General features: G+C 36.8%; 1 protein-coding gene across 1 annotated transcript in view; it reads left to right on the plus strand.

Moving 5' to 3' along the window:
• Positions 1 to 18,517, plus strand: part of LOC139716249 (uncharacterized) — a 43,210-nt gene extending 24,693 nt beyond the window's left edge. The window contains exons 5-14 of the mRNA XM_071627815.1: positions 1,222 to 1,338; positions 3,026 to 3,207; positions 8,412 to 8,508; positions 9,469 to 9,655; positions 10,406 to 10,545; positions 11,220 to 11,369; positions 12,084 to 12,896; positions 14,682 to 14,754; positions 15,696 to 15,761; positions 18,264 to 18,517. Coding sequence (XP_071483916.1) covers positions 1,222 to 1,338; positions 3,026 to 3,207; positions 8,412 to 8,508; positions 9,469 to 9,655; positions 10,406 to 10,545; positions 11,220 to 11,369; positions 12,084 to 12,896; positions 14,682 to 14,754; positions 15,696 to 15,761; positions 18,264 to 18,517 — 2,079 coding nt within the window. The remainder of the gene's footprint in view (positions 1 to 1,221; positions 1,339 to 3,025; positions 3,208 to 8,411; positions 8,509 to 9,468; positions 9,656 to 10,405; positions 10,546 to 11,219; positions 11,370 to 12,083; positions 12,897 to 14,681; positions 14,755 to 15,695; positions 15,762 to 18,263) is intronic.
• Positions 18,518 to 18,854: the final 337 nt, after the last annotated feature.

Below are 18,854 nucleotides of genomic sequence, written 5' to 3' on the forward strand. Positions count from 1 at the left end.
GGTATTACTGGAAAGGTTAAATTTTGCTCTATCTGATGATGGACTTACTTTGAAATGTTTGAAGATAGTGCTTAGCCCATTTTGCAATAAAACTCTTCATGTGTGAAATACCTTGCAAAGAGGGGAGGGGTTAGCCACCTTAAAAAAAATCACTTAAAGCACTGAACAAGGTGAGGATTTTTGTTTTAAATATTGATAGTGTTTGCTCTTTAAAGTGAAGGTGTTTCCTTCTTTTGCAATATAATACAAAAAACTGGATATTGTAACAAAATCTTCAGAGATTTAAACCATGCGAGTTACGTCTTCATTTTATTCATATTGCAAGCCTACAACTGGAAAAGTGCGTTTATATATGTATGCAGGGCTTGATGACATAAGCGGTATAGTCTGATGGACCAGGGCCACCAAAATTTGATGTCTGCAGAGCTATCAAGTCTCACGCATTGTGAGTGAGACTCAAGCATTTAGGGTCTGTCTCACGATCTCACGCATGGCACCCATTTTTCTCACGCATTGGGAGCATAGCTAAAAGGATTAAAGTGAGAGTTGCAATTGAAGGCCTATTTTCCTTTTGTCTTTTAAAATAAGTAAAAACAGTCTCTTAGGTATGCACCAGCTTGCACCATTAAGAGCTAAAAATGGAAAAAGCTCCCTACCGTGGGAGGGCGGACTCCTCCCTGCCACACCCTCCCCGCCCTCGCTCAGTCGCTTTGCTCCCTCGCTCACGCACATAATATATGCGCGCGCGCAGAGACGCTGAGTCATGAAAATCTCACTCATAAAAATTTTTTGAACTTGGCATCTATGTGTCTGGCCACCAAATTCCAATGAGGGTATCTCTATGTGACCCATTTGCGCACTCAACCCATTGAGGATGGACTGGTTTTGCGACAACACGCATTTCCCGTAGACACTTGCCCGAGTATACTTGTGACTCGTCCTCAACGGGCTAGGATTCAAAATGGGTTGTTACTTTTCCATTCTTTCAGTCACTACATTTTTGGTTTCAAGCTGCCAATTGTCAAATTAAAAAATGTAAGTGGCCCGAATGGGCTACCAGAGTAAAAAAAATGGTGTCAAGAACTGAAAATGATATGTACATGTATGTAGCAATATGTATTAAATCATAGAATGGTGATGCATTGAAATTCTGTCCAGTTGTTTGGATTGTATTGGTCACTGTTCAAACATTGCTGTTACATTTTGCGTATTACTCTCTAGATTTACTACCAGCAAGGAGGTAACGGTATGGTTCTCTTCGGGACTGGTGGTGAAACGATAGGGGGCGCCCTCTGGGTTCTTCCTCTAGAAGATCTGATCGACAACAACATGGAGAAGGTAGGAATATCCCTAATGTGCTTTCTTAGAGAGTAACGGCTAGAGGATTGAATCTTAGTGCCCTTTCATCTGAATAGTAGACAAATTGAACATGTCACTCTATACCAGAGCTGCCAGCTAGTACTGATTTTCATTAATTACTACTGAAATTGGAGAAGAATACTGAGGGTTACAAGCAAATGACTGATTGTAGAAATCATTGCCTGAGCTGTGATATCATCTTTTTACACTGCTAAGGATTACCTGATTTGCACTCAAAAAAGGTGCAAATTAATTACTGATTTTCAGCCGTCAAAGTACTGAAAGGAGTTTACAAAAGTTGGCAATTCTGCTATACTGGTTATTAGTGATCATGATGCACTGTCAAACTGGCAACCAACCTGTCCACAGAGGCCACCTACCTAGGAAGGCCACATTATTTCCCCTTCAGTGATCACTGGAGAGAAAGGTTTGACTGCATATACTTTCATTTGTCCGCTCTGTAACAATGGGTGAATACAAAGTGTGTGACCTCTTATCATATGACATCAATTAATTGTTAATTCCTTCTGAAGGACAAAAGTATGTCGATGTGGAGTTCACATGATTGAGTTTAAGACTTTACTGGGTCACAGACTGCATAGTCACTCATGTCCTGTTTCACTATTTAGTTAATGAATATAATCATTGCACAACTGTAAACCAAGATATTTCTCTCTCTGGCATGATTTTTTTTTTTTTTTTGCGAATTGGACCTCACGGCCTTTTTCATGGCATGAAATTTTCACGAAAATTGCCACTGGCATGCAATGCATGTGTGGCTAGACAAAAATATCTGTTCTTTTCAATTTTATATATGAATCTTGGCTCTTGCAATATCAAAATGCACACAAACATTTCTGGTTTTGTGGTAGACACTTGACATCTTACTAATGAGTATATTGATATGTCTGTCCAACTGAACAAATATCTTTACATTAGCTGCCACAGACAGCAACTTTTTTTTTGTGATTGGCAAGCAGGCATAACTATTTGCTGCATGTGGTAATTTGCATTGTATGGTGTCCTTGAAAACAAAATAGATGTGCCACCTTGACTTCTTTACCTTGTTATGATCCTTCACAGCTATTGTTTGGATTCATCCTTTAATGAACCACCTACTAACCAAGCCCTCTGTTGAACTCTGTGTGTCACAGTGTAAACCCCTTTTGTGCTATCTTGTCGAGACAGCAATTAATGCATGATCACTTTTGGAAAATGCATAGTGTTAAACATCAAAGCCAAAAGCCACTGAATGATGAATTTCATTTTAAACTTAGTTTGCAGATAGATGTATGATACTCTAGCTGTGAGAAATGAGTTTTATACAGAGAAATTTACTCCAAGGTTAATTACATCTTGGAATCACAAAATACATGCTTTCTAATTTTAGTTTGATGCTGCCTGGAGATTCATACAATATTGTAAAAGTGGATATTTTCGTGCAAGAAATTTTTTGTGCTCGGCTGGGTTAGACAGACTGGCATTACAGGAATGTATTGCATGCAAAAATATGTGCGTATTTCTTATTTTCCTCCCCCCTTTACAGAATTCCCGGATCTGCCCCTGCTGTAGATCGTTTGTTCTTATGATGTTCAGGATTTAAAAAAAAGGATGTAAGTCATTTCTAAATTAAAGTCCTCCTTTTATTCCATCTGATAATGGACAGGCGCAGGTCATCTACAGTGACCCAATGAAGGGAGTCATGTTGCCTCCCATTCTCATTGACCTCACGGGAGACGGGGTCATGGACATCGTCATGGCAATGTTCAATTCGGTCATCGTGGCCATCAATGGTCAAACCTTTGACCAGCTGTGGAATCACACCATTCCCTCGTCAGAATCTTACAGGTCAGTCATTTGATGGGTCCTTGTCCCCCCCCCCCCCCTCCCAAAAAAAGGGGAAAATTTACAAATCAGAAGTGGCATCAGTAATTCAATCATCTGTTTGTGCTTTGTTAGTTCATCACTTAACCTGTTGAGGACAGATTGATTTTGCTACAACATGCAATTCCCATACACACCTGCCGGAGTATACTCAGGACTGGCATCCTCAATGGGTAAAGTGTTGTTTTGTTTTTATGACATGTGTATTCTTACAGGCATACCTATAAGTTGAAAAGTGTAGAATTAGTACTTGAGGAGTTTTCCATTATTCTAAAAGGATAATGAAACCGAATATGTATCCATGAATTGAGAGACAAAAAAAACAAGAAGTTTAGCATATCAAAATATTTATAAGTTTTGTCATTTTGTATGGATGTTATGTAAATATCAAACCTTCCATATTTGAACAAGTGTTGAATTGGGTATTCATTCAGGCAAATCGCCTTATTCTGAAGCTGTATCAGCTTATTGCATGTGGGTTTTTCAGCTTTGTAAAGTGTCAGTCGCGACTATGTCTGACTTTGCTATAAACCCATTCCCTGCCAGGTTATGCAATTCCACATGACTTCTTGGATGTCCCACCAAGTTCCTATGGGGTACCAGTTAAATACTGACAATGTTCCTTTGTTCATTCCTCACTGGTACAACTATATAGCATTGTGGTTTTTTATTTGTCTTCAGTGGTATAATGAACAATGTACGCTTCGTGAAAATATTTTTTCTTTTATTTTTCAGTGGCACCCAAACCGTTTAATCAGCAATAAAAATATGAACTTTTGTCTTTAGTTTCTCAGGCATACACTTGGTGTTTTATGCATGGTGGGAATACTGGAATACAGAAATATGAATCTTCTGCGTCCATTGTTATTTGATTTACATTCTGTTGATGGTTGAATTCACTTCTTTTGAGGAGAAAAATTAACAGTGTGTGACACTGTGGGATGACTATAGTTGACGGAAATATCAAGAGGTAATAAAACTGTTTTTCTGTTGAATTCTGGTTTTGTGGTTATTCTAGATTGTTTATTTTAATGGACATGTTTGTGCCATGATGCTTGTATTACTCCCCTACTTATCAAAAAATTACATCTAAGTTGAACAGAATGTGGGCACATTAATCATCAAATATTTGTTGTAGAGGGTGATCAATAAGCACTGTTATTTGAGAGTAAATTGAATATGATTATGCAGTACCCATTGTTATAAAGGGTAAGAACCAGCACTGGCAAAAATTTGTTACAAAATCGTAGTTTAACAAGTCAATATGATGCCGGTCTAGTATTCACAAGATTAAGTAACCTGTTGAGGACGAGTCCTGAGAATACTTGGCTAGGTGTCTATGGAAAATGTGTACCAGTATTATAACAGAATCAGTCCGTCCTCATTGGGTTAATGATTTGAGTCAGACTCGAGTATGCATGCCCAAGATTTTTCTTTTTATCATCGCTGGTACTGAAGCACTTGATAATTTATGTTCATGAAGGGCAAATTGTCAATCAGTTTGAACAGAAAAAAATCTTGAAGCAAGGATCATCAATTTGCCTAAACGTGCAGGGCCAGTTGCTATGAGGAATAAGAACAGTCCGTGGTAGTCAAACAGAAGCTTGGTATATAGTCTAGTGGATATGATGCCTGTCTAGGAATCACAAGCTCATAAGTTTGAGTCCTATAGCACTCAAGTATGTGTGTCTGTGATTTTTATGCCTCCGCCACGAAGTGGTGCCGGAGGCATTATGTTTTCGGGTTGTCCGTACGTCCGTACGTCCGTACGTCCGCTTTCGTTTGCGCGATAACTTGAGTAATATTTTCTGGAATTTTACCAAACTTGGTCCAAGTATGAGGTATGATGAGGCAATTATTTGATTAGATTTTGGGTGAAATCGGCTAAAGGTCAAAGGTCAAAGGTCAAGGTCAAATCATGAAATTGTATCCGTTTACGCGATAACTCAAGACTGGATTGAGCAAATTTCACCAAACTTTGTTGGAGGATGATGTATGATAGGACAATTACTTGATTAGTTTTTCAGTGAAATCGGACAGAGGTCAAAGGTCAAAGATCAAGGTCAAATCCTAAAATTTATCTGTTTATGTGATAACTCAAAACTGGATGAAGCAGCTTTCACCAAACTTGGTCCAAGGATGATGTATGATGGGACAATTGGTTGAGTAGATTTTAGTGACATTGGCAAGAGGTCAAAGGTCAAAAGGTCAAGGTCAAATGCTAAAAATGTTGCTATTTCCCCCATATCTATGCAATGCCCAAAGGTATTTTCTTGAAACTTAGTGTAGACATGTACTACTGCGTAAAGATTCTCCAGAGAGAGTTTCATGTCATAAGGTCAAAGGTCAAAAGGTCAAAGGTTAGGTGAAAATGTTGCAATATCACTTTTCTCGCAAATGGTTCAATGTATCTTCTTGGAACTTGGTACATATGCATGTACTGACTGGCAGGGATTATCTAGGGAATTTAGGGGTCGTGGGTCAATAGTCAGGGGGTCAAAGGTCAAGGTCAACCCCTCAAAATTTTACTATTTCCCTCATATACTTGTATATGCAATGCTTGCATTATTAGTTTTAAAACTTGATATGTATATATTTGTACATGCATTACCTAATGGAGATTTTCTGGGAAATTTCCAGCCAGAAGGTCAAAGGTCAAAGGTTAAGGGTCAAAGGCCAGGTTTCAATGCCCCCCCCCCAAAAAAAAAACAAAAAAAAAACATCAAATCTTTTTTGTACTGTAATTACACTCTTTCTTCATACCTTGGAAATGACTCAATGCATAAACTTATAAAAGGGTCCGTCAGAAGTCAAGTAAAAATTCTCAATTCCCTAAATATGTGTACCTGCACTCTTGGACAATTATAGCAAACCCAGTTCAAGGAAAGTGAACATTCAAGATATTTCTGACAAACCTGTCATTTCAATATTTTGCCAGTTATGTGAAACTGTCATCACACATTGTGAAGACATTGTACTATACACCTATTGGGAGAATCATGCATTATGACGGAGGCATCAGTTGCCATAGCGACATTTCTAGTTTTTTAATTATTTTTTTAGCATGGTTACTTCTCAGACACTAAATAATCCATGTCTATTAACATCAATGAAGGGCAATTTGTCAGATGTATTCCAAAATAAACATTTTGACACAATAATCATGTATTTGCAATTAAATGTATGCATACAGCTTTAATATCATGAACATCATGTGAGTCAGAAAAAAACAACACCCCTCAAACTTTTGTTTTTAGATACTCAGTCAAACTTTGTTACACTTGATGGTGGGAAAATGCCTCGCAGAATTATGACTCTAATTCTATAACCATTGTTATTTTGATATACATTTCAGCATTATTGATACAGTTGATTGCTCTTCATGTGAGGTGAAACGTTCACCATTGCATGCCACTGTGGGATAATTTTAGTTCAAGGAAATAACAAGAGTCTATAGAGCTGTTCTTCTGTCAATGCCTGGTTTTATGGTTGTTCTACATTGTTTATTTTCAGTGATTTTGTTTTACTGTTAAGAGGCTTGTGTAAGTTCCCAGCCTGATTATGAGATATATTCAAGCTTCACTACATATAAACACATGAATCATCAAACACTTTTTTTTCTTTCTATAGATGATTTGATAAGCATTGCTATGTATAAAGAAGTTATTTGATTTACCAGTAAATGACAAAATATTAAGTGACTGTAAAATGTTAGATGAGAACATAATCCCGTGTAAAAGATTAATATTTGTAATAGGACATGTAGTCATCACATACTGACTGGAAAACATTCAATATAATGTTAGCTTTCTTTTCTGAAATTTCCACTCTCTCTCTTTTGGTTTTCTAAATGATGAAAAAAAAATAATATGTTCAAAATTGCATATGAATACAAAAAATGCTTTAATTTTGGACATTTTTGATTTGTCTGTTCTTTCCATTCGATAGTGATGTTTTTAGTGCCACCAAGACTGTAAATCAGCACAAAAGAAAAAGAAAAAGAAAAAAAAAACTGTTATAGATTCTCAGGCATACTTAAAAAGTACAGAATGAATGGAGGGAGTACTGCTATACAGAATTTTGAATATTCTGAAGCCATTTATAGACATTGTATGTTTTATTTTGTATCTTGGGCAATGGTGTTATTTTCAATGCTATAAGTATAAGGCCTACTGCTTATTACAAAACCTCATTGTTGCTAAAATAAACTTGACATTTTACCATTCTGTAAGGATGTGATTGGATTGTGTAAAGATTAAATGCCATTTTCAAAAACTTCCAATTTCCTCTGTTTGATTAACTGTTCACTTAAATATTGAATTATGATGATTTTGGTATTTGACTGATATTTAGTGAATTTTAATGTAAGACAAATGCATTTTAGAAAGTCAGGTTCATGTCATAGACCTTGAGCAGTTCCAATGAAGTTTGTTAGGGCACTCTGTATCTGTCTGTGTACATATTGTTCCATATTTGATCTCTTTCTTTGCATAAATATATATTTCTGTTTATTGGTCTCTCTGACCAAGTAATGTAGCTTTCTATGATTTTTTTAATCTCTTTCTTTCTATAAGGTTATCTTTCTGTTTATTGGTCTGCTTATATATATATATATATATATATATATATATTTGTGTATATGTATAGATTAGGTTGTCCACGTGTTGACAGGAAAAGATAAGAAACAAAATTGGAACAAAGTTCATGCTGTATTCACCAACGGTTTATTTCTGCTCTTAAGTTTTCGAGCGTCTTGCCGCCCTTTCTCAAGACATTGAGAAAAGGCGGCGAGACGCTCGAAAATTTGTGAGCAGAAAAAAAATGTTGGTGAATACAGCATGAACTTTGTTCCAGTTTTGTTTCTAATATATATATATATATATACATATATATATATGTGTATATATATATATATATATATATGTATATATATATATATATATATATATATATATATATATATATATATATATGTATTAGCAGTGTTAATCCATCTATTGATATTCGAGTATTTTTTTTTCTCTCTCTCTCTGTCCATATATCAATACTGCTTGTCCTCTCACCTAACCTAAATGTATGTACATGTAAATGTCTATTTTTTGTGAATGAAGATGTAAGATATTTCCTCATTTTGTATCTTTTCATTGTTTTATTTCTGTATCATGCAGCACTCCTGCACCAGCCTACTACAATGATGATGACGTACCAGATTTCATGGTAGTCTACAACTATGGCCCAGGCTACCCACTGTATTACTATGCTCAGGTAAGAACATATTCTTCAAACTCGAGCCACATCATAATATGCTAGCTTTGTTTATACAGGATATGGCTAATTGGGAGCAGTGCTGTGCTTGGGACAATCATCGCTGCAAAATTTTCCAGGGCAAGTATGCATGTGGTCGATCTGTTGTTGTTAAGTTGTTGCCCAACTAACTCTCTTAACCACAATTCAAAATGATATTTATTTTGTGCACAAACAGTTTGTTAGTGCAATGATGGAGTAAAAATTCTGAAGAAGTTGGTCTACACAAAAGAGAAAGAAAGTATATTTGTGTGTAGAATGCTTTATAAAATAACGAAGGAAATTCTCATAAAAGGGTTGGATATAAGAGCATGCATGCAACCAGATTTTGCTGCTGACCTGTCATAGATAAAATATAATGACCAGTCATTAATAGTCATGTCATGATGGTGACCAGAGAGATTTCATCATCTCATTTACTTGATAAAATGTCTGCTGCAGAATTTGAAATGCCTAAATTTGAAATTCTAGTAAGAATAAAAGTAATTTTGCTGTCATGGCTGTTTAAGATTCAATGATAGATCTAAGTTAGATGTTGATGTAGTAATATATGGTTTTGGAGATGGATGATTTAAGAAACATCAAGGATTTATTCAATCATTTTATAAAACAACAACAAAAAAACTTTATAAAACAAATAACTTCACTTTGTGTATTAGTAAAGCACACACTCTCAATACTGTTGAAACAATCCAAACGCCCTTGGCTATCACCTCGAGCATGTTAAGATTCTTCTAAAAGTACCTTGCAAGAGGAACTCGTTCTAATGCCCTGATCATTGTGCATGATTGTGTAACACACAAGAAGATAATAAATGTACTGGTACAGCAGTATATGTTTTATCAAATTATTACTTTTCCTAGCATATTTATCCTCCAATGAAATGGATAAGTGTGATTGATACCATCAAACTGTTTGCAGGTCACCATTTTGGATGGCAGGAATGGGCAACCTCTTCTCCAGAAGTCCATTATTAGCTCGGGGTCTGTGACGACGTCGCCGATCACGCTGAGCATGGAAGGTCACGGTAACGATGCCTTCCTATACTGGAGGCTGGACTGCCGTGGACATGAGGGCGAAACGGCTGCCTTCCAGTTCGCTGACGATGGTGAGATTTGAAGCGTCAAAAAAATCCTCTAAAAGAAAGAACAGAACAGAGTAGGGGGTATCCTACCCCATAACTTGTAACATGCTAATAGGTTCACACCAAATTCCCTTTGTGTGCAAATTACAGATTTCTAGTGTATTTACCTCTAAAAACCACAGCCATGCTTCTATGGTGTATACCACACCTGATATCACCTAAGTCCCAATGCTTAATGCTACTAGGTTAACATTACATTTCTTGTGGTCACTGCAGCCCTGTTTTCCTGAAATGTAGAGCACTGTGGGATTTGGATTTAATGTGTAAATGAGTGTACTGGAGTTATTTAGACATATATGATATTATAAGTACGTATTATGCTTGTATGTGTGTAATTGTCCATGAAGTTCTGTTTTCATCTATTAGTACATTTTTTCATAATTTCAAGTGGACTTTGAGATCTATGACAGATCTGAAAACATTGGCAGTATTTGAATATTTGTGTTAAGTGAATTTACTATGAATATTTGATATTGTCAATTTCACACACTGTCTCTCTCATAAACACTCCAACATAAGATTATATTGACTCCTGTCTCTCTAATGAACAGTCCAACATAAAATCATATTGACTCCTGTCTCATTCCTGATTGTGTTGTGCTGCACAATCATCTCAGGCCCAGAGGGCAATATGATTTTTTTACTCATGATAAAATTGACAAAGACATAGGGTTGAATTGTGTAACATGAATTTGTGATCCTTTTGGTCTTCAGATGATGGTATTGGTGCACTTAGCAGGACTGACTTTTGCAGGCAGAGGTTCAACGCCGAGACGTTTTCAGTTGCAAATGTCCTCAACCAACACATGGATGTACCTGGACAGGAGATATATAACTCAAGTGAGAATTTTGAAGCAAAGTCAGTCATGACTGTGAAATCTACAATCCTTTCTATAGTCACAGTAGGCCCCTTTGGGGTTATAGTTAGTCATAAATTCTTCAGCAGTGTGTGATGATAACATTGTTCCAGGTCTGAATGTACGCCGATAGTCTTATTATTAGGCCTATTTACACAATTGTAACATACCGTGTATGATGAAAGTATTGATTGCTGGAACTCTTTGATATGAACCACCACTGAATCATGATATATTTCACGCAGTCATTTTGTAAACTTTCTTGTACCTTTATGCATCATATAAACATAATAATGGAGGTACATTCGAAGTCTTTGTATCATGATATATTTCACACAATTATTCTCCAAACTTTTTTGTACCTTCATGCATTATACAAACATAATGAAAGTACATTAGATGCCTTTGTTGTACACAAAGAAATCACAAATGTTGCATTTCTGCAGGAATGCAAAACATTTTCCTCTCATGTACAGAATGAGATCTTGATTCTTGACATTTCCACAGAAGATTCTTCCACCATTATATTGTGCAAAGAAATAACCACTATTATTTGTGTGTCTGTTTGTTTAACATGTATGTATGTTTTTCTTTAAGTCACTGTCAGAATGTGATGAGAAGAAATAAATCTAAAGCTTAAAATGTTTCCTTCAACAGTTGCCCACTTCAAGGACTCCCATCGCTACACCGTCAATGCCACTGCACTGGCCATGAAGTACCTGGCCAAGTATCCCAGCGTTGTAGACTTGGTTCTCCAAGCCCAGAGTGCAGGGGAAGATAGCAGCCCAGAGCAGAGGTTGGAGGAGGCAGAGGATGACTTGGTAGGCATTATATCTCCCTGATCTCTTACTCCTTTTCAGAGCTGTAGTCTGGAGAATATGTAAAGCAATGAAGCATGGTGTGGTGTAGAGTGGTGTGTAGTGTAATGTATAGTGTAGTGTAGTATAGTGTAGTGTAGTGTAATGAAGTGTTGTGTAGTGTACATATGTAGTTTAGTGTAGTGTTTTGTAGTCTAGTGTAGTGTAGTGTAGTTTAGTGTTGTGAAGTGTAGTGTAGTGTAGTGTGGTGTGTGGTGTGGTGTGGTGTAATGTAATGTACAGTGTACTGTAATGTAGTCAAGTGTAGTGTAGTGATGTATGATGTTATGTAAAGTGGTGTAGAGCAGTAGGTTAGTGTGATGTAATGCAATAATATAAAAAGTAAAATGTAGTTCTAGTGTCATAAAGTTTATAGAGAAGTTTAATGTTGTACAATGTATAGTGAAGTGTAGTGTATTTTAGCATAGTGTTGTGTAGTGTAATGTAATGAATTGTTTGATGAAAATAAAAGAAGTTGTATATACAATTGATAGAAATCAATTCAATTCAATTTAATTGGGTTGAACTGAATTGAATTTTAACTTTTTTTAACAGAACTGAACTGAATTTGAATTGAAGATAACAAACAGCAGCAATTGTAAATTAACTGACTGATGGCCTTTGCTTTTAATGTGCTTGAATGATAAATGTGATGTTCACCATGTATTCCTACTGCAGGATTCATCCCCCACCATGGCCGCCCCCAGGACCATCCCAACTACGAGGAGCTATCCAACGGAGTACGACAAAGTGATGCACAAGTTATCCCAGTTGATCAGCGACTTCAATGATGAGTCAAATGTCGATGGAACGGATGCTGAAGACGTCCCGACAGATAAGAACACCAAGTGGTCTTCCAGCCAAAAACCTGATCTTCCAGGGGATACTCCCACCATCTCGTCTCCTGGTGGATCAGGGACTGATGCCAGTAAAGGTGGTAACCATGGTAACGATGAGGTCGTCCCCACCACCCATCCCCTCACCATGACAGGAGATAAGTCTAAAGTCGTCACATCCGCGTCTGAAGTGGATCCCATCCTAAACGGAGACCTGACGGACCGACTGAAGAACCTGGGCTTCCCGGATTCCTGGCTGTACCCGGCAGAAGAAGAAGACACTGAGGATGATGGGGTGAAAGGTCAGCACGGTCGGCGTCAAAATAATGAAAATTTTGACAAACTATCGGATGAAGACATCAATGCCCTCTTGGGTTTATTGCTGACTGGCAAGCAGGCAGAAAAAGGCAGTGATACTAAGCGCCACACCAAGCGTAGTGTAGCCACACTCAGGGAGGCGATGTCAAAGGTCAGACTGACAGGTCAAAGGTCACGGCGCCACGCTGGCCTGCATGATGCAGGAGGTATCCAGAGGGTCATCTCGACTGGAACTCTGGCTCCTACGCTTCCTGAAATCTTGGACGGTCTTCCAAGCACCCCAAACAGCATTGATGTCATCTTTGCAACCTACTGGTTCTATCCGAAGCCACACAAGGTAAGAAGCAATACTCACATTATGCCATTTATTTGATAAGTTTGAATTTCCTTAAAGAAGAAATCCACACCCTAAAATGAATGGACTTCAAAAGAATGAGAAAAATATTCAATATAGCATGATACAAGAATGACAAAAAATGGATAAGAATTAAGGAAGATATGACATTTTGAAATTTCACAATCTTTTGGAAAACATTTTTTGATATGTCCTTTGATGGATATACAAATGAGCAAGTTAATAATGTCATATGCCCACAATTTTTCATGCATGTTATATATGAAAGTCAGAAAAAATGTTATTTTTAGCTAATACAAGTAAAAGTATATTGTTCACATCAAAAGATATATCAGAGTTAACACTTGTTCTTTTCTCTTTTTTGGTGGTTTTAAAGACAAGTTTTATATTTATACAGATGAAATAAAAGATTTTTGTCATTTCTGCATATGGAATGAATAAGAAATTGTGAGAGCATGACATCATCAACTTGCTGATTTGAATATTCATAAGGACTGGTCAAGAAATGTTTTCTGAAAAAATGTGAAATTTCAAAAAGTCATATCTTCCTTATTTCTTATCTGATTTTTGTCATTTTTGTATTGTTCTGTAGGGAATATTTTTCTCTTTGTGTTGATGTTATATTATTTTGGGGATGGATTTCCTCTTTAAGAACGTCTAATGTTGAAATTCTAGCTTTAAAAGAATTAATGGCAGTGAACTAAGTTTTTATTTTTTTGTTCCTGGCAACTCTCATAGCTTTGTTTTGTATTTGATGTGTGGTTTTCAGTCTTTTGTCAGTGAAACCATATATTTACATTTATGTTTACAAGTTGTTTCTAGTTATAGATGGTGCTGTTTGCTGAAACAAAGTAAATAATTGCATACCAAAGGGATTTGCATATAATTATAGTTCAAAAGCAGTCTTTGACTGATCTTGATTTAGTATGAAGAAAATGTTGGCTTAGATTTTCTACATGATCTTAAATTCAATATGTGACCCTGCACCTCAAAACAAACAAAAAGTCGCCAGACATGAATTTTTAGTTAAGACCATATTCTGAAAAAGCAGACTTTAAGCTTTAAAATGATGTATAACTCAAATCAAATGGACTCTCCTAACCTATCTAAATATTGGAAAGAAAGCACAAACTCAGGAAAAGCGTGAACTGAGAAAAGAGGCTCTGAAGTACAGTGTCTATTCAAGCGCTTAATCTTTACCAAACCGTGCTGGCTGTGGCATGAATAGGACAAAAAACAGGAAGTGAACCACCAGAGTAACAACAATGAAGGGATTATCAAATTAAACTGAAATTAAGCATGCCTCATTAACACATTCTGTCCTTAATTAATGCCAACTTTCAAAGCAGTAGCACCACCCTGTCAAAAGTTATTAGAGTTGAAAGTGAAGAGTGTGGACAAGGTTTTTCAGAAATGAAAAAGGGATTCTAAAGACACACCTAATCACACTTTTCTACCAAAAAAATGTTCGAGATAAACTGCTAAAAAAACACACTTTCCTGCCCGTTTTATGATACCAAATTTGAGCATAATGCAAAAGAAGACCCGCTCTTTCAGAAAATATAAAAAAGTCAAGTTCGGCTAGGTTGACCCATTTCACTTATTTTTAGACCTCACGCAAAATCAGTGTGTGCGACTTTATGTTCGTTTTGAGGTGCACGGTCACATATAAATTTCTTTGATAGGGAAACAAAGTCAGCATGCTTTGACTATGTTAAACCTTTGGATATATGATTTTATTATCTGTTTTATACATTTTTTTTTCAGCTTATCACAGAAGAAGAACAAAAATGCCTGGATTCCTGGATGGAAAATGAAGAACAGAGAATGGATCCAAGCAGTAAGTAATGAAAAACAAGATTGTGTACAGACCTGATACTGCAACTGAATCATTTGGAGAATCTAGTGTACTAAGAACACGAACAACCAATTTCTGCACAATCACTGCTCCAACAAAAAACTTTCATTATGTAATCAAAGATAGTGTGAGAGAGAATGATGAAAAAGGCTATTTTTTATAATAATAATAATAATAATAATAATAGTGGCTACTTGTATAGCGCACAGGTCCACTTTTCAGTGCTCATGGCGCTTCAAAAAATGAAAAGATATCATGTATTTACATGCATATACATATTCAAACATTTCATCAAAGAAGAAAATGGTAAACAAAAACAAATATAGACCAAATAAAGAATACAACATATATATATATATATATATATATATATATATACCAATTAAAAATACAATATTGATCCAATATTAATGGCATACTGATTTTATGAATGAAGAAACTACATTATGTATGCCGCAAACTATATTTTTGTTGTAGTTTTTCTTTGTCAAGAAGCACAATATTTCCTTGATATCCTTTGTTTTATAATATACATATCACAAAAATATATGTTGATGATGCTTAGAGTATGAAATGCTTTCTTCATTTTGTGTACCTACTATGTATCTTTGAAAGGCAAATGCAAGAGAAATAGATTTATATAATGAATATATTCTTTGTGGAATGATAAGAAGTAAAAGGAAGATATGACTTTGATATATATTAATCCTTCAAACCGCTTAAATTATGATTTTCATTCTAGCTTCGTTTTGCCCACTCTGTACGTTGCAACTTTGAAGCTGATGCACTTTCCCAAACTTGGCCTAAATGCAGTATTTTGGTTTTATTTTTTTCTTCAAATGAGGAAAGTGTAAAAGAAAACACGCAAAGGAGGTTGGGGAATTCCCGATTACAATGGCATCTATTTCACTTTCACTTTCCAGATGAGTTCTATGGTCTGGACCACGACGCCTATGAAAATGTTGCATCCCAGTACTGCAGCAAACAAGGTATTAATTGTCTTAGATCTCTTTCTATAGTGCCGCGGTCTTCTTTTAACCCGTTGAGGACGGACTGATTTTGCTACAGCACACATTTCCCATAGACACTTGCCCGAGTATGTTCGGGACTCGATCATCGTCGACAGGCTAACCCTTCTCATGCTCAGTTTGCAGATGAACAACTATAACATGAGAAGAACTGAAGATTATGATTATAGCATGGCTGATATACAGTGTCCCCCATACCCCCCCTCAAAAAAAAAAGGCCACCCCATAACAACAACAATACTAAAACTAGAGAAGCACTCTGAGAGCGCAGACCTCCGCCAAGCATGCAGCTCATTTTCACCATGTACTGATCTTGTTCTACCACAGAGATATCAGTGATTTCCACCCATACGTACTTAGGCACTATAGCATGCTGAAAGTGTTTATAGTGTGTTGAAAGTCGCCCGATTTTGCAATATAGAAGCCTTTGTTACGTCATAAACCCTCAGCTGCACGGCGCGCCTCGCCCTAGCAGAAACTAGAGTACGCACTCTAGTGCGCGCATGCAAACCTCAAATACGCGCAGCCTGATCTCCCAAGTTCATTGACCCTACCTGGCAAAATACTGAAAATCCTTCATAAATTCCCCCAAAATTCTTGGATCACTACCAAAAGTTAATCGTTTGTTACTTGTGTCATTCTCAACCTTTCCTGCAAGTTTCCTCCCAATCTGTTAACTGCTTTTTGAGTTATTTTGCACATGGACAAACTAACTAACAAACTAACAAACAAACCAACGGTAACAAAAACATAACCTACCCCCTTGGCAGAGGTAACAAAACAGAAACCCCAAACACAGGTTTATAGTTTAGAAGAAATGGGGCGTATGATTGAAAACAAATGTTTAGGATAACTTTTGATTTATGCTCTTTCAGTGATACTCAAAGAAAGCTTGTACAGTTGAACCTCTCGTATCCGGACAAGTCGGGACCAGGGCTCATCCGGATAAGGGATTTGGCCGGATACGGGAGACTCGATGCTTTATACATGTACATATACATACACATGTACTGATGTAGCCCATTGTAGTACCACATGTAGTAATGTGTATACTGCAGCCTTTTCATTGTTACACTCAGTAACAGACCCCAAAATAGAGGTTCGTGTTTGCAAGAATGAAATCATTTTCTTTTATAAATTCTTGGGATGATTTACCTAAATAATTATTAAGAGATGTATCAAGTATATGTAATTCATGTGTGTTTGTGTAGGAGTTCTCAAGGAGTTGGGAATCCCCCTTTCCTCCCGTAATTATTTTAAAAAAATCACGGCGAGATTGCGTCCGTATAATAGAGAGATCCGGATAAAGGGAGGCCGGATAAGAGAGGTTCAACTGTAGTTATTTATTAATGTATCACTGAGTGACATGACCTTGAAATTAAATGTCAAAAACTATTTGCTACACTTGTTGGCTTTAACACTGAGCCAATCAGGAAAAGAAAGATAGACATGTGTTATACTCTTAGAATAAACAGAAATCTAAAATAAGACCTTATTGTATGGAATCACTGGGGCGTATGATTAAAAACGAATGTTCAAAGTTAATTTTAAACATGTGTTTTCAATCTTACGCCCCATTGCCTCCACACAAGAAGCCTTTGTTTTAGGGTTCTGTTTTATTTCCAGGAGAACTGCATTTGCTTAATTTTGTGTGAAGCATTAATACATAGAGTAATATCAATGAATACATGCTTGAAAGCATTATCAAAACAGCATTCTTTAACTATCAGTACCTTTCCAAATAAGTCATTTTTTGATCAGCTGCTTTTATATCCAGTGGTTCTCTTGGATGCAAGTTTATATGTGTTAACTCATTCACATGAAACTCGGTAGCAGTGCAGTGTTGGTGTTGTATATTGTTAAAGTGAAGGGTTTGTTTGCAAAAACCGATAAGTCCATTTTTGAAGATTTTGAAGTACGATCTCTGTCATAAAGTACGAAATAATACCTTTTAAATGACATATTGGTCACTACATATAAAGGTATATTTTTGAAGTTATGGTCAAAAGAAGCAAAAATTTTCTTATTATTCTCTTTATTTTTCTTGGCCTTTAATCGCAAATATCTCCATTTGGCAAATATGGACTTATCGGTTTTTGCAAACAAACTCTTCAAGTCTTTCCTTGTCTGGAGTGCAAATTGAGATAATATATACTCTATGCATTGTGGACTATACTGGGGTGGATCCAGGAATTCCGCAAAAAGGGGGGGGGGGGGGGTGGGGCACACGCCCCCTCCATTTTTTCTTTTTATTTCTTTTGTTTTAACAAAAATAAAGGGGGGAGGGTGCACGCCCGATTCACCCCCACCTGGATCCGCCACTGCTATATAAGCGTTGAAAATTGTCGTTCTTGCATATATAAAAAGGAAAAACAGTGTGCACCTTGAAGTTAAAGGTAGATATACAATTGTGTACACTTCCATAATGTCTGTGATAAAACTGCTTCTCTATAATTCTTGCAGCCAAAGATGCTCCGACCCCATCACCCAAAGAGATAAACCCCCTCAATCTGTACCCCTTTAACCTGGACGCCGGTGAGATGACCGTCTACCGCCTCCGGCTCTCCTGTGACTGCGGCCTGGAGGAGGCACGACAGACCAATCCCGCTGCCCGCTGCAGCCGCATTCTACCCTACGAGCAGCAACAGTGGGGTGCCTACATGGGCACCTACGGTAACAGCTACTTTGGGCCCAGGGACGCGAGAAGACACCGGTAGTAGAGTTGTGGGGAAAGGCTTGGCATGAATATCGCTCTATACTGTAATAAGGAAGAATGAAATTCTAAGGATTAATGTATTTAATGTTCACTCAAGTGCCACTCTTGTAGAAAACATCATCATGTCAAGCGTGCTGGGATGCTTACAGTTAAGAGTGCTAATTTAGTTCAGTCTTTCAATGGATAAATATCTGAAATGATACGCCATTCCTTATTTGCATATTGAACAGGTACATGCTTTGTTTGCTTTTCCCCTCATGGAATATCTGATTTATTGAAGTAAATACATCTTCAACCCATGTACTGCAAGGGTGATATATTTTTTGCCAACAATCGTT

The sequence above is a fragment of the Diadema antillarum genome, unplaced genomic scaffold (genome assembly GCF_040938485.1).
Source record: "Diadema antillarum isolate AM-2024a unplaced genomic scaffold, OU_Dant_1.0 scf00000063, whole genome shotgun sequence".
Taxonomy (NCBI): Eukaryota; Metazoa; Echinodermata; class Echinoidea; order Diadematoida; family Diadematidae; genus Diadema; species Diadema antillarum.